At 36.8% G+C, this 16,223-nt stretch overlaps 2 protein-coding genes across 2 annotated transcripts; one reads left to right on the forward strand and one right to left on the reverse strand.

The window, feature by feature from the left end:
* Window positions 1-2,246: 2,246 nt before the first annotated feature.
* LOC113678000 (vesicle transport through interaction with t-SNAREs homolog 1A) lies at window positions 2,247-8,767 on the reverse strand. The gene is made up of 8 exons (XM_089188050.1): window positions 8,536-8,767; window positions 8,354-8,412; window positions 7,211-7,321; window positions 6,184-6,267; window positions 5,861-5,945; window positions 5,132-5,202; window positions 4,304-4,365; window positions 2,247-3,506 (listed from the first exon to the last, which is right to left on the reverse strand). Exons 1-8 carry the CDS (start codon window positions 8,627-8,629, stop codon window positions 3,419-3,421), a joined length of 654 nt encoding a protein of 217 aa, XP_089044176.1. The 5' UTR covers window positions 8,630-8,767; the 3' UTR covers window positions 2,247-3,418.
* A 39-nt stretch (window positions 8,768-8,806) lies between these two features.
* LOC113678005 (phospholipase ABHD3) lies at window positions 8,807-15,702 on the forward strand. Its single transcript, XM_027194875.2, has 9 exons — window positions 8,807-9,132; window positions 10,435-10,556; window positions 11,488-11,548; window positions 12,174-12,219; window positions 12,373-12,485; window positions 13,246-13,425; window positions 13,966-14,029; window positions 14,728-14,896; window positions 15,384-15,702. Exons 1-9 carry the CDS (start codon window positions 8,858-8,860, stop codon window positions 15,584-15,586), a joined length of 1,233 nt encoding a protein of 410 aa, XP_027050676.2. The 5' UTR covers window positions 8,807-8,857; the 3' UTR covers window positions 15,587-15,702.
* The last annotated feature ends 521 nt before the right edge of the window (window positions 15,703-16,223 follow it).

A 16,223-nucleotide genomic window follows, 5' to 3' on the forward strand; every position in this document is an offset into this window, starting at 1 on the left:
GTTTTGAGACATTCCCATATAGGTTTATTTCGATCCGGTGCTCTGGATGTAAGCATCCAATTGGCGGCACAGACTGTAGAGATTAATTTTATCAATGAAAAAAGGCTTTGAAAAAGAAGGGAAATTTCACAAAGACGGCTGGTTTTTTGTCTTGACACGGGCGTGACACTTTTGCTACAATTTCTTTGGTATCCATGTAAGCCCAAGAGAATATGAGCTGTTGATATTCTCTTGTGTACAGCCAGCCCTATGTGGCTTCTTCGACTTCTAGATCGAGGTTATATAGGGGGTATTTCTTTTTTAAAGAAACTGTGGGGGAGGGGGTGGGATGGGGTACACAAGATCATTTATGGTGGCTAATTTACAACATCAACTCCTATTTCAGTAGTTCTGCCCTTGTTTAAGAGTTCCTAACAACTATCAAAAGACTACGAGTCGCGAGTCAGGAATAACAGGTAACTTGTCGTGGATAAATCATGACAAGTCGAGGTGATGTCTCACCGCTCTTGTCTTCTCTCGTGTCTGGTGCAGTTTGACTGTGTGCAACGCTAGATTTACGGACAATTTATTGTTACATGTCCTTTTTTTTTCAATCTGAGTTAAGGATCACCGGTTTTTTAAGCTTCTCTCGCGCCACTTCATTGCTCAACTGTTCTAAACGTTGAAAGAGAGGAGCGCGCAGGAATGTCGCTTACATTTTCATCAGTGACCCGTGACAATTTACCCGCTGCATGCAGTATTTCCTTGAATAAGCGCCCATGCTCGAATAAGCACCCTCCCCCGAATAAGCGCCCAACCCTTACGCCAAAATGTCAAACAAAACTCCTCTTTCGATTTTACCGCCCCCCTCCCCTATTACTTTCTTACACAGGAGGATGTAAGGAAAACCTGTCTCTATAGCTTCTTTATGAGCTTCATTTACAGCGGAATCAGTACGGAAGTATGATAAGCGCCCCACTTGATTAACCACCCCTCATTTAGGCCGAAATTTTAAATAAGCGCCCGAGCACTAATTCGAGGAAATACAGTATACCCTCGACACGCGACGCGATACGTGATTCGCAATTATTTAGATTCTCCCATTTTTGGAGGGAGTGGCCCTGACGAGCCGCACAAATGGCAATCAATTCCTGGGCACATCTTGTATTCGAAATTGTAGTTGATCTGTCTGTCCGGCCATAAGTATTCATATTTAACAAGTGCCACGAGATTAATATGTTTTATCAAAATCACCCATTTTCTTGCGTTCTGTTTTGCCCTCACGACGCTCTCGCTTTTCTTGTTCCTAGCAGTATGCATGACCCGTGTCTCACATTGGCTTAGGAATAGCTTGCTCAACAAAGAGTACGCTGTTTCTCAGAGGTCGAGCATGAAGTGCTAAATCCGGAGGTCGAGGGTTTAAGCCTCAGTCCGGACAAACGCACAGGGTCTTAAAATAGTTGCAGAGAACGTGCTGTCTTCGCTATGACCTCTGCAAATGGAATTCCTTCTTAGTGTAAAAGACACAGGACACGTCAGAACAGAACACGTACCGCCTCATCAACTTATAGTTTTTATTTCTTTCCTTGTTCATTTGTCTTTTTGCTCTCTATTGTTTTACATAAAATGTGTCATCTACACTAAGTGAGGGCCGTATGTGGTTGGGTGTTCTAGTCTTCTCAGATAAATACGATAAGTCGTAAGCCTCATCTCCTACATCTTCTCTTTACTAGTTCGTAGGAGCTTATAAAGAACTCGCGAAACCCATGGAAAGAGTAGGGTTTAGTAGGGGAGCGTAGCCTCCGAAGTTGTGGTCTGGCCCCGTTTCCAAAAATTCCAAAATTAGGGGCACCTGCAAAATTTCCTTTTAAAAATTGTACACTACTCAATGCAGTCTGGCCAAAGTCCTCCGCAAAGTTCTGTAAAGCTCATTCGAGAATATTAATATAAGGAATGCGCGGATAAATGGCATGTAGATCAATCAAAACTCAGGAATTACTGATCGATGTCAGTATCTGGACAGCTGCGCACCTACTCCTCCCCTAACCCGACATTAACCCTAATTTGTCATCAGTTGATTGCTGTTAGATTGGGGGAAGGGGTTGGTGCGCAGCCGCTCAGATACTGACAGTGATCAATAAAATTATATCATGACCATTTTTAAACAAATACTCGTGCCACAAACTTATATTTATAAATCTTAATATTTTACAAATATTAGGATTTATATTTTTTGAACAATAAGAGTAATTAAGCAATTAATTAAGTTTTCATTTAAAACCGACAACTTGTGTCTCCCGTTAATCACGACTTAATTATGAAACAAGACATCACAAGTTAAAATAAATTCTCTTTAATGAAGCAGAGAATGATATTTGATGATTTTAGTTATGATCTATCAAATATTTTAACTCGCGCGCGACTGGTCTAAACGCATCACTTGACCGAATATCCCTCAGCTAAAACTGGGGATATCCGAGGATATCACCCGAGTGATATTCCCCAATTTTCGAACCGTACGTCCTCTACGATAAGTCATCGTTTCAATTTTAAGTCAAGATGAGAGAGCGTTTTGTGGTTGCTACAGAAGGAGGGATATATTTGTTTGTTCATAAACATTTCTTCACGCGCGTTGCAAAATATTTGAAGGATAATTAACACAATAGCCTCTATTTTGCACGAAAACATGCTCGTATATTTGTCCTTGGACATTACCTGTTCCTCGAAGCTCACAGTTTCCCTTGATCTTTGCTCTCAGAAAACTGTTCGCATCTTGGATCAGAAAATGTCCGTACACATTTTCACGCCACATAGAGGCATTGAAACCTGTTGGATATTATAAGTAGACATCAACAAGACTCATGCTGGTATCATTTAACTCCCAAGATCTGATTACTAATTCTCGCCTCTAGCTCCTACACATTTCCTTACAACTTAGTTATGAGAATTTGGTATAAGATCAAGATCATAACTTTAACTTGATAAGTTTGAGTACTCTCATTACCTGTTTGCTTGATATTATATGGATACTATTGGGAGAAGTTACATACTGATCACTTTTAGAAGTCAGAGGATTCATACAGGCTCATTCGAGGAATATTTGGAACTTGAGATAGCATCCACTTAATGCAGAGTTTCTGCTTAATACAAGTTTCACTGTCTATTACCAAGAATTTCCTCTGGTAAGTGGAATCTTTTTGTTTAAATGCACTCCTAAAGGCTCTGTCCTAAGTGGTCAATTTCATTCCTTGAAAAAAAAAAACTGTTTAAACCAAAAATTTTTTTGCATCAAACAGCCATAAATTTGTTCGTAACTTGGACTTAATGTATGTACATTCTTCCTGAAATTAAATTTGTCTTTTCTCAACAAATTCAGATTAAATTCTATACTTAAAATTTGTGAAATCCTGAATGAAGGTACCTAACTGGCCTAGTGATATCATTTGGTTGCATAATAAATGATCAGTCCAATAACACCCAGTATTGCAAGGCAGATAACAGCCATTATTATTCTGTTCTGTATAATCCTGAAAACATTAAAAAAAGGATGGATGAGTTACATTCTAGGTTGAATAAACTGCCTTGAATAATCAGCACAACTGATACTTTTATTTCTGCACCTTGTTTGACAAAAAGCATAAAGGGCAAGAACTCCAGCCTATTCCCCCAACTGATCAAAGCTTATCCTGGTTACCAAGTAGTACGAAGTGACTAGGAGTATCGCTACTCCCCCCTGGGTGGGATGTATGTCCATCCCAAGGTTACCTTTCCCTGAAAATTCACCGGTACCCATTTATACTTGGGTGGAGAGAGGCTTGGGGAGAGGCTTGGAGAGAGGCTTGGAGAGAGCACAAAGTATTTTGCCCAAGAACACATCTCACAGACCTGCCCATGTCTCAAACCTGCCGCTCTAGAGCCAGAGTCCAGCACACTGACTAATATAGGCCTCTGCACCTCTCACATAAAGCATAGTCATAGTTAGAGGTATCCCACATAGATTAAGCTCTTTCCACCTCTCCTTTGCTTCTTTTCCCACCCCTACTCTCCTGGTCAAATTTTGTACTAAACTGTTAACCCTTTAACTCCCAATATCTAATTGACAAATAGATTCCAAGTTGCCATGCTTCTGTTCAGTAATAGATCACAGATGACATCAAAATGTGGTAAGAACAAAAAAAAAGTGGCACACGAGGTGCAGCTGAGTGTGTCACTGATGTGGACAGCAGGTAGTTGGCTTTTATTGGAAAATGGGTAACAAGTTTTGACATTCACATTTCCTCCAACGGTACATCTTACAGCTCAAAATATAAAGAGGGGATGGTACCTTCTCATCATTCCTGTTAAAATTCTTGAGCTTTTTGACAGATTCTTATCTGTTGCTCGAGTCTGCAAAGAAAAAGAGAGAGAGTTATTATGAACACTTGGGACACTACCGGTATTCAGTGATCTGAAAATGTTCACATGAGGCTGAGAGCCCAACCCTTTCAGTGCTATGACTACAACATTACTTGCATTTAGTGTTGCGGTGCTTTAAGCTGAGACCAAGTTGTTGCCATAGTGAGTAGAAAAGCAAAAACTATTACCATCTAAATTTGTTTCACAAGCAAACACTATCTGTAGTGCCTGTATTTGTAAGTCATTTTGGCAGCTGTTACGGGGCTTGGCCAGATTTACAATTGAGAACAGGTGAAGCTGCTAGACAATTAGGCAGGGCAAAATAAAGATTTCATGGCTGCAGCTTCAACTAACGTTTAGTGTTTGCTTGTGAAATTCCCAGTAGAAGTCTATCGGTTCTGACAAGGAGAGTTAATTAACAATCAAAGATTCTTAGGTTGGTGATCATTTCCTTTATTCCTCTTATCTTAATGAATGATTCAGCAGTATTACTGTAGGGAGAAATTATGATGCTGGTCACTCTTAAGGTTTTAACCCTTTGACCCTAAGATTGACCAGCATCTAATTTCTCCTTACAATATCATCCCTAAATTAAACATGACAGTCACGAGAATAAAGGAAATGATCACCAATTTAAGAAACTCTTGATCTTTATATAAATTCTCTTTGTCAGCACATTAGGAAATGTGTAGGGAAACAGCAAGGAGAATATGCATACTGATGTTAGGGTGTAAAGGGTTAAAGGGTTATCACTTACCCGTTCCCTTGCTCTCTCTATGACTTCTCTGTCTCTATGTAAATTATCCATAATATCAACTCCTATTTGTTCTGAAAGACCAAGTAACAAAATTCATCAAGATGCAAGTGTAAGTTTAATTTCAGAATGGGTAATGTCATTTGACTGTGCAATCATTACCACACCCATCCATTTCTTGTTCATCAAGTTAAGACAGTTAATTGTAGAATATCTCACACAAGACATATTAATTCTCAATGTTAAAGCTAAAAAAACAAAGATTTTGAAAGTGAAAAAAAAAACATAGAAATTTACAAATACAAGCATGGTGGACTCAATGACATCAGGTCAAGTTTTCAGCCTAATTGGGTCAGTGTTGTGTTATTTATTATAATCATTTGTTTATATTGAGCTAGTAAACCTATGAGGCTGATAAGAAGAATGAAAAGGTGTAAGGTGTAAGATGAAATGGGAAAAGTGAAATGTGAGATGTGACATAAGAAATGCAAGCTAGGAAATGTGATACATGAAATGGGAAATGCAATATGTGAGATGGGAAATGTGATATGTGGGATAAGAAATTTGAACTCCAAAATATGAAATGTGAAATTTAAAAGTGAAATGTGAAATTTGAAAAAGGAAGGGCAAATGATAGTATTCCCAGTAATAAACACAAGCAGCGCTTTATGATGGACAAATTTAATAGAAGTTCTGGTCTGTATCAGCATCACAGTAGGATTTCACTCTCACCTGTCTCGACACACATTCTGTAACCTTCATCAAGTTGTCTGCCAGATCGTTCCACTCTTTCAGTGTTGTCCAACAATCGGGCTCTCTAAACAGAAGGAATAATGTAATTTAAGACATGTCAGTTTCTACAAAAATGCCAAGAGTATCCCTTACTCTGGCACTCTGGTTGTAAATATATGCTTTACTTGCCAAGATGAACCCCCAATGCTGTATGTGATATACTAGATGGGAGATGTGACATGTGAAGTGTAATGTGTGAAATTCAAAATGTGAAATGTAAAATGTGAACTGTAACATGTGGAAAACTGTGCCCAATACTGTACCTGATCTTCCGAGTTATGAGAATCCTCACCACTAAGAAGTTCATGTCTACCCTCTTGATCAGAGAATGCTACCTTTGCTTTTTTCTTTAAGAGACAAAAAAGTGTTAGTACACTGGTACAAGCTTTTTACATTATAGTTGGCAGCAGTTAAAGTAAGAAGCAGTACTGCACTCATGCAGCCATGAGTTACAGATTTCCACTTGCACTGTATGTGCTAAAAGCTGCTAAAAATGGACCACAACTCTGGAAACCTTAAGCAAGATACCATTGAGTTTTTGTTATATTCTTCAGACTAAGTTACAATAAATTATTTTTGTTATCACTCCAATTGGCACAAGAAAAAAAACTCCACAAAAACTTCCTAATGTATCTATCCCCCCACCCCCAGTCTAATGTAGAACATGATAAACTTCTTTTCTTGCATAAGGCCTATTGTGATCAACATTAGCTAACAGGTAATAGTGTAGTTTGATTGTCCAGGTGAGTGTAGTCCTGAGAAGGACTGTTGTTGGTAATGGTGACTGATGTTTTGACAACCTGAAAACATTACCGAAAACAGTCCTTCTCAGGACTACACTCACCCGGATGATCAAACTACACTATTACATGTTACTCCCGGGTTCAAACCATTTACTGTATTAGCTAACAGTTCTTTCCAATTGCTTAAATTGGAAAATTTACTGCGATGATCACATTTCACTTTCATCTACAACCGCAGTACAAATATGAATTATTTCATATAAAAACTTCACATCATTTCACTGCACGGGAAGATATGAACTCAATAAATTGACCTCGCTCCTAATGTGTGGCTTCATAGCTCAGTTGGTAGAGCATCGCACCGGTATCGCGGAGGTCACGGGTTCGAATCCCGTTGAAGCCCTGATTTTTTTCAGGCTTCTTCTTTCCAATTGCTTAAATTGGAAAATTTACTGCGATGATCACATTTCACTTTCAGTTTTGAAATATTAGAAAATCAGTTATAAATCACAGAGAATAGCTCAATAGAGACATTTTTTTCCCATACCAAATCCTGATCAAATCTTTTCATTTCATTCGTGTAAGCTTTAAGTCTATTTGTCAGTTTGGTTTTTTCTTCTCCTGTTACTTCTCTGACTTCCAATTCCATTTGTTCAATCTGTTAAGAGAGAGAACACTCTAAAAATTACCAATTATTACTTCATAATGAATCATTTTAATAAAATTATTAAACCCTTTACACCCTAACATCAGTATTCATATTCTCCCTACTGTTCTCTGTACATTTACTAAGGTGCTGACAAGGAGAATTTGTCTATCAGTCAAGAGTTTCTTTAGTTAGTGATCATTTCCATTACTTTCATGACATTCATGAGTGATTCAGTGGGGATATTGTCAGGAGAAGTTAGATGCTAATCCCTAAGTTTAAGCCATACACTGCACATTCTATCTTTTCACTGGAGTAATAACCCACACAATAAATTAGGAGAACTTGAGAGAAATTTGGGGGAGAGAAAAAGAGGCAGGGTAAAGGCTATTTCAGATTGGTTGGGGGGGGGGAGGGGGGCTAAACTTTTTATGCAGAAGTTTAGAAGGGGGTCTGCAGTTTGAGGTACATTTTAAGAGCAGTGCATTGCCCAAGGTGAGTGTTAAACATAAAGTAATCAACTTATGGTTGTCTGTGGCATGAATTTTAATCATTGATAGGTATATAGAGGAGATCTGCAGTGACAGTGGGGGGGGGGGGGGGGGAATAATAAAATTTTGATCTTTCCAACATATTTTTCCCTCTCCCCCACTCCTCTACATAAATAATGACCGGTGACCAGTCCCTTATATCACAAATTTGTTTTTAACAATCTTTCTGTCATGTGATTTTGTAACAAACAAATTCTTTCAATTTAAATATCAGAGTTCTTCAGATAAGTAAAACATAGCAATACTGATATGACCTACAGTGGAAAAAGTATTCTCAGTCGGTAATATTTGTTTGAGAATGAGAATATTTCCGCTCATGAACAGCGTTCACACACAGTTACAAAAGAAATGTCAAAATTCGCTTTCTCTTTAATTGGATAAATACAATCTAAAGCAATTTACAGTAGAGAAAATAAACCACTCCATCAATTCAACGTGTAATAATTAATCAAGTTGCCATAAATTTGACAACAAAATTTTCAAAATTACTTACCAATTCTCGAGCTTCGTCAAAACATCTTTCCACGTCCGTTACAGCACTCTTTTTAGCGGCTAAAAAGAACCAACGCACAATTGATTTGGGAAAATTAAACTAAGGTAAACTACTCCATTCGCCGGCAATCTAATCAAGTGACAATGTAAACTTGATCAAATCTGAACACGATCGAAACTTACATCCATGTAAATTCGGAATCTTGCAAATTCGCGCTGTTATTTCGGCGCTGAGGTTCCCGAACTGTTGCTCATGATGATTGAACAAGTCCGTCATGATGATAAAAAATATCCTGTTACTCTAAAACTTCTATTGGTGTAGATCACTGCAAATTATACCGTCGATATTCAAATGAAAGCGAGGAAGCTGCTTCAACATCAACCATTGTATCGATGTTGTGTTCCAGTCTCTCATCACTCGGTTCTTTTTCAACGCTTCGAACTGGACACTAGAAGGTCATAATCATCAAAGTTTGCGGCTAGTAGGTTTGTTTTGTTGGCAAGCATGGCTTCGCTTCAACAGATCCTCCATGTTCTTTACCAATGGCAATGGTTACCCCTTTTGACAGTTCTATTCATAACCTATACTATATACTACTTGTTTCATGTCGTTCAGAAACCGCGCTTGATCGGTAAGGAAGGTCGTTTACGGCAGTTCATTCTGCAAAGTTGTCCGATTGTCAGCGAACAATATTGGCCTACATTCTGGTGCTTCGGTGCAAGAGCTCAAACTGTCATTAGGGCTTTGCTCCGATCTAAGCCATCAGTTCCTTATCGAAGGTAAGGTACTTGTCTTTGTGCACATTTGGAGCGATCTTATCATGTAAAGGCTCGAAGATGTTGAAAATTTCGAAGTTTTACGTTGCGTTTTTCCGGCCAATCGAACGCTGTGGCTTCAGCGTTTACCGGCTTTTGCCGATTAAATAATCTGAGTTCGCATTATCTGCAGGATTTTATTCATAAACTTTGAGGCATTTCCTGACAAGATTACAAATAAAATTAAGGTCACTTATGAAAGACGAGACGGCCATCTCATTCCACCTCTTGGTAGTGTTCGTAAAATTGAAAAGGTATCTGAAATTGATGAAAAACGAGCAGAAGAACATTACCATGATTACACAATATGTTAATTGCACCTGCAAGCAATCGAATAATAAACAGGTTTGAAAATTTATGCTAAAAGTTCATTTTTAATTTGGTAACATAGTATTAGACGACAGAGGTAACATAATTTGTCAATATTAAAGCGTATTCATCAAAAAAAATTCACATGAATTTTGTGTGCTCAAAATGAAAATTTGGAGTAATTTCTACTTATATCTACTTCTACTTATTTCTAAATGCAACTTACGGTGGTCCACAATGCTCAAAATAGATTTACATGTAATATTTTAAAATAGTTGCTTTTATATTTCGATTTGAAAGGAAACAGTTTTGTTTTTCAGTTTCATCCCTTTATTTTATATTAGATAATTTTCTTTCATCAGACTAACTTTGTTATTATTCCTGGTAAAAGGTTCTACCAACAATTAAAATATTTAGAGGTGTCATAATTCAAACTGACTTTGTTTCAGTTGAGTTAAGGTCAAAATCAAGGTAAAATATCCATACTGGTATAAACCGACGAGTTCTATTGCAAATTCTGCAATCTGAAAGGCTACACTTTTTGCCCTCTACCCCTTATGGTAGATGGTGTGTAAGTTGAGTAGCCTAACAGTGTGGAGTTATAAAAACAATTAGTTAACCCTTTTGACTCCCAAGATCTCATGAGTAATTCTCCTTACTATCTGCCATACAATTCTTATGATGTCAATTTGGAGATTTGGTATTGGATCAACTGATAATCCCCTAATTGATATTTTGCTCTATTCTCATCAATTCTATGCTTGATATTGTATTCATATTGTGAGGAGAATTTCTCTCTTTGTCACTCAAAGTGCTAATGGTTACAATGCTGGTCTCTAGAGCAAGGGAATTCTTTAGTTAAATTCTAACGACCTGCTCTATTTTCTATTCATACCTGGAAAATATTCTCTAAGAGTTTGTCTGAGCAATGAATAAAAAGTACTTTCTCTTTTTTAGGGAGACATTAGAGACCCCGGATGGTGGAATTGTTTGTCTTGATTGGTTTGATAATGATGATAGCACTATATACAAAGATGCAACATCCAGACCTACAGTCCTAGTATTACCTGGTTTGACTGGTAAGCACTATCAGTAAGAGTTCTCCATGAGGCAGCTAATTTCTGGGTTTGTTAGCAGTTAGCCTCCCAGAGGTGATTAGCATGTAACTTCTCCCTAAAATATCTATACATTGTCCAGCAAACAGGTAATGACAATACCCAAAGTTATCAGGTAGAAGTGGTTATCTTGATCTAACACCAAATTCTCATCACTCAATTACAAGGAAATATGTGGCAGCTAGAGGAGAGAATTAACAATTTGATCTTGGGGGTGAAAGGGTTAAGGCTTTAACTCCCAAGATAGAATTGTTAATTCTCCCTTCTAGCTGCTGCACATTTCTTCTGATAATTAGTAACAAGAAGATTGTGTAAGATCAAATAACAACTGACTAATTTAACAACAAATACTTGATAAATTTGAGTATTCTCTTCACCTGTTTGCTGTATAATGTATGGATTTTATAGGGAGAAGTTACATGTTCATCACTTCTGGGAGTTAAAAGGTTATAGCTTTTTATGGCAGTGCACAAAAATGATTTTTCCTTTCAATTTCATCGTATTCTCAAGCTGAAAGAACAGCAAAAAGAAATTATCATTCAGGGGAAGGCAGGTGTTTTTATGGAAAGTTCTAAGATTTGCAAATTATGAGAGATGTACAGTGAACAGTGTGGAGGAAAGATATTTAGATCTTTGGAATGAATGAGTTATGTGTACCTCCAAACTGGCAGACTTTGGGCATGACTCTGAACTTCAATCCATGGCTTGTTAATGTTTGCCGACCAGCCTCAAGGAAAAAAAAAACTTATGCTCTCGCAGCCTTAACTGACAACAAAAGTGACACTTTTGTCAAAGATGACAGTGGAAGAAAGAGCCACAAAATATTTGTAAGGTTTTTTGCCTTTTTATTATTTTTAGATGGTATATTTCTAAATTGTAAACTCATTTTTCTCAGGTGGAAGTGAAACAAGCTACAGCAGACACTTGGTGTTACTTGGAGAAAAACTTGGAGTTAGGTATACTGGTCAATAAATGTTTTAATATGCAATTGCATAATATTCCTTTTGCTATTTTAACTAGTTGGTCCTCTAAAATAAGTTTCTCTTCCCTGTAAAATTCTAAGAACTAGAAGTTTATGAAGTGAAATGTGGGTTTTTCATTGCTTGAAATGAAAGGGGACTGATAAGGGACAGGACAGAGAGATGAAAAAAATGCGAGAATTTGTCAATCCTTAATCTGCTGTGTTTTTTTTTGTTGTTGTTGAAAAGAGTGCAAACAGGAATCAGTTTTGCACCCCCCCCTCTCTTATTAAAATATGAAGGTCAAACTATTGACAACAAACTTTCATTTTTTCACATTTCACTAAGCTCAAGGTCCTTATTGTAAGTTATGGACCAAGTATCTTCTGTTCAGATTTATATCCCAAGCAGGAGGTTCTGTAACATACAATGTGGACTGAGAAAATGAGGTTGTTAATATATTTATTATATATTTCTGGGTTTAAACAGAGAGGGAAGATTTCAATTCAAGTAAACTTTTGAATTAAGCAGGCAATACAATGAAATACAGCCTGCTAAATTGACCAATCACAGCACATGTACAAACTGAGAGATATAAAAATTAACATTATTCTTTTTGTAGGACTATTGTTGCCAACCACAGAGGATTTGGTGCCTCTCAGTTAAAGGTGAGAGAGTAAATTATACCGAATGACATAACCATGAGTGTTTGTCATATATCAAGTGCAGCATTTCAATTGCAAAGGATGTCCTGCAAAGGACATGCCAAGGAAAATTTGAATAATGAAGCTTTTTTTTTTTTCTTTTTTTTTTTTACACAGACACCACGTACCTTCTGTGCTGCTAACACTGAAGACCTGAAGTTTGTTCTGTCGCACATCCATGGAATCTATCCAGAGTCACCAATTTTGGCTATAGGAGTTTCAATGGGCGGGTAAGTTTTCTTAAAATAAAGGGCATTTAATATATTTCAGGGTTTTATGAATCATAATAATTGGCCATTTCTGAATTACCTTTGGCCTCTTTAAATACAAGGCCTGGTGCTCAACCATTTGTATGAAAATGAGTTTAATTTGCATGCGAATGAAAACTTACAATCATATGAAAGAATGAGCACAGGGACTTGCTTGAAAAAGAGGCCAATGGTAATTCAGAAATGGCCAATTAAGAGGATATAATTATAGGTCTGCTAAATTGGAGTTTTGTCCATTCTTGCAAGCACTTTGAAAGGTCAGAATAATCAAAATTTTTTTCCATAAAAAGATTCCATGTTACCTAGGGTCTGTGCTGTTATAGATCACAGAAGATGTCAAAATGTGGAAAGAAAATATTAATCCTTTAACTGCCAGATCAAATTTGTAATTCTCCTTACTGTCAACCATACAATTCTTACAATGTTAGTTCAGAGAATTTAGTATTGGATCAACCAATTATCCCCAAATTAATATTTTTCTTCATTCTCATCACTTATCTGGTTGATGTTGTATTGATATTGTAAGGAGAAATTCTCTCTTGGTCACTCATGGGAGGTAAAGGATTAAGTGACACACTCAGTTGTACTTGGTGTACCATTTTTTTGTTCTTACCACACTTTGATGTCATCTGTGATCTATTACTAAACAGACACATGACAAAATGGAATCTTTAACACAACTAGACAGTGGAATAATATTTGATTTTTTTTTTGCTTACAGAATGATAATGCTTCACTATGTAAATGAAATGAGTGAGGAAGATAGACATGGTCTTGTCGCTGTTATGGCTGTCTCTGTTCCATGGAATTGTATGGAGTCCTGCTATTCTTTGGAAGAACCAATCAACTGTTTCCTCTTCAACAAGCATCTAACAAGAAATCTTGTCAACATGTTGTACAGGTAAATTCCACTAGCACAGGTCTTAACCTTTTAACTCCCAGGAGTGATCAACATGAAACTTCTCCTTATAATATTCTTGCATTATCCAGCAAACAGCTGATGAGAATATTCAAACTTATCAGGTAGAAGTTGTTGTCTTGATCTGGCACCAAATTCTCATGACTAATTTACAAGGATATGTGTAGCAGCTAGAAGGGAGAATTATTATTCAGATCTTGGGAGATAAAGGGTTTAAGGAGAATCTTTGCTGCCATTGTTGTTTTAGGTTTACTTCCTTAGCATATGTGATACTGTCTATCAATCCAATTTGAATTACAGAGCCCATCAGCTTTATTTGTAGGATTCTTGAAATTTTTGTTTCCTCTTTAACAAGCATCTAATGAAAAATCTTTTAGACATGATATGCAGGAAAATTCCACTAGAACAGGTCTCGAAGGGGAATCTTTGCTGCCATCGTCATTTCTGTTTTACATCATTAGCATATGTGATACTGTCTATCAATCTGATTTGAATCACTGAGCTCATCAGCTTTATTTATAGGAATCTTGAAATGTTTGAAAGGCATGTGGGAAAACTACCACTGGATATTCATCATGCATTGAAGGTAAGTAATAACTACTTTATTGATGCCTAGAGATGCTATTAATACAGTTACACCTTGTGCCCCTTTAAGAGTGTTACCCTTAGTCACTTCTAAATTTTCATAAATATTTGAGCCCAATTAAAATAATTTTTTGTGTGGTTGCTCAGGTGAATGATTAATTAAAGAGATTCTCGCACTTTGATTGGTCAAAGATTGCATGACATCTTCATGAAATCACCTGGTGCAACATGATTATAGCAGGGAGGGCAAATTTAGAAATGGCAGCTTTATGTTATGAGGTAGCAATAAATGTAATTGCAGAAAATTAAATTCTCAAGAACACAAGAAGCACTATTACTGGTAAGTTTGGGGCAACACTTTTCATAAATACTGGTAAGATACATTTATGAAGTTTTTGTTGATTAAATTAATTAAACCTGCTAAGTTTTGGTGGAAAGTGGCTGCTTATCTCAGTACAAGTAATCAAAACAATTGAAACAAAACATGCACAAAACTTCCTTTATTTCCAGAGTGGTTTAAAAAACAAAACAAATTTAAAACAGAATTCGAAAGCACCTGAGCATGCAACTATACACCTCAGGCTCAGTGATCACTGTTGAATAGTCACCTCAACTTTATGTGAATTATTGTTAAATAATATAATAGATGATGTTGTATTTGGAAATAGATTTTTATTTATTTATTTATTTTTTTCACAGTCTCAGACAATACGTGAATTTGATGAGAGATTTACAACACCAACATTTGGTTATCGTAACTATGAGGAATACTACAGTGCTGCCTCCCTTCATACCAAACCATTACATACCATTAAAGTACCTGTACTTTGTTTAAATGCTGCTGATGATCCATTTTCCCCTTTACATGGTTAGTATTTTTTAATGAAATCCAATAATCCTCTCTTAAAACGTTCACTTTGGTATTTTCTCCCCTCTCCCAAATTTTGTTATGCACCATTTGTGGAAAAGTGCAAAAAAGGAAACCAGCGAAAAAAAAATGAATTGTTATATGACTGCCTTGGTGGATCTTTATGGGAAAAATTGTGCCCTAGGTCTTTGGTAACACTTTCCATCTATGGCCCTGGCCATACACAAGACCTCTGGGACACTTTTTACCCATACAGACCTCTGACCTGGTTAATAACATGACGTAACATAATATAATTTATTCTTCTCTCAAAGAATCTTATGATTGTTTTTGTGCTGCTATGTTTTGAAGTTGCAGCTGTCTCCACTGACTTATAACATGTTTGGTACTGTACATCTTACAGGCTTGCATTTTATCTATTTGGTACCATAAGCACCTATGTTATTTCAATACATCATATGTGTTTCTCTTCTCTTTCAAAATACAGCCATACCACTTGAAACACTGGCACAGAATCCTATGGTGTCCATGGTTTTGACATCATATGGTGGACACATCGCCTTTTTGGAAGGCATGACAATTCACAAGTCCAATTTCATGGAAAGATTATTTTTCCAGTTTGCAAAAGGAGTATTTGACCTCGTTGATAAAGACAAACTAAAGGAAATTGTTGAGGAATGTTGTTCTTGATAACCAATTTTTGTCTAAAATATTTGTTTTGGATTTTCATTGTGTACTTAGACAAATATGTCAATTTTGAAGGCAAATGTATTTATGAAGAATATAATGTCTTGCAACAGCTAGTTGTTATGCTGTCATACTTCTGTATATTTCATTTTTTAGGTCATTAGACCACTTCAAAGGGTCAAATAAGACAACAGTTACCATTGTGCTTAATAGTGTATAGTCTCACTCACTAATGTGCCACTCAATTTGAAGCTTCAGTATTCCCTCCCTGGGCTACCCATAAGCATATGACTGTTGTTTGTGCCCTGTGGGTGGGGAATTCGAGCCTTTCCTGGCTGGGGTGGGGAATTTTAACCGGAAATGTCAAGTCTTTCCAGCAGAAGACAAATAATATATCTTTAAATACAGAGGTGTTTTAAGGTAAATTGTTAACTTTCACACGCAATTGGCTTTGAAGAAAAGATTTATAAGGTCTAGGTTTTAAATTTGGTTAATGTGTAGAAAGTCATGGTCACTGATTTTGCCTTCTATAAAAAATTTAGTTGGGACATTTGAACACAATTTTTGCCCCAGGGGATTGGGAATTTGAACAAATCAGTCTTCAAAGAATCAAATGTGTGGTGGGTTACCTGTTGTGAGG

This window comes from Pocillopora damicornis, chromosome 1 (genome assembly GCF_964200805.1).
Source record: "Pocillopora damicornis chromosome 1, jaPocDami1.2, whole genome shotgun sequence".
Lineage (NCBI taxonomy): Eukaryota > Metazoa > Cnidaria > Anthozoa > Scleractinia > Pocilloporidae > Pocillopora > Pocillopora damicornis.

Excerpts from the sequence above, each read along its gene's own strand:
- LOC113678000 (XM_089188050.1), bottom strand. The coding sequence starts at position 8,629 with ATGACGGACTTGTTCAATCATCATGAGCAACAGTTCGGGAACCTCAGC. Across the intron at positions 8,413-8,535 it reads GATTCCGAATTTACATGGAT|CCGCTAAAAAGAGTGCTGTA; the intron begins GTAAGTTTCGAT and ends GGTTCTTTTTAG. Across the intron at positions 5,203-5,860 it reads CAGAATGTGTGTCGAGACAG|AACAAATAGGAGTTGATATT; the intron begins GTGAGAGTGAAA and ends TTGGTCTTTCAG.
- LOC113678005 (XM_027194875.2), top strand. The coding sequence starts at position 8,858 with ATGGCTTCGCTTCAACAGATCCTCCATGTTCTTTACCAATGGCAATGG. Across the intron at positions 9,133-10,434 it reads CCATCAGTTCCTTATCGAAG|GGAGACATTAGAGACCCCGG; the intron begins GTAAGGTACTTG and ends TCTCTTTTTTAG. Across the intron at positions 13,426-13,965 it reads CTTGTCAACATGTTGTACAG|GAATCTTGAAATGTTTGAAA; the intron begins GTAAATTCCACT and ends CTTTATTTATAG.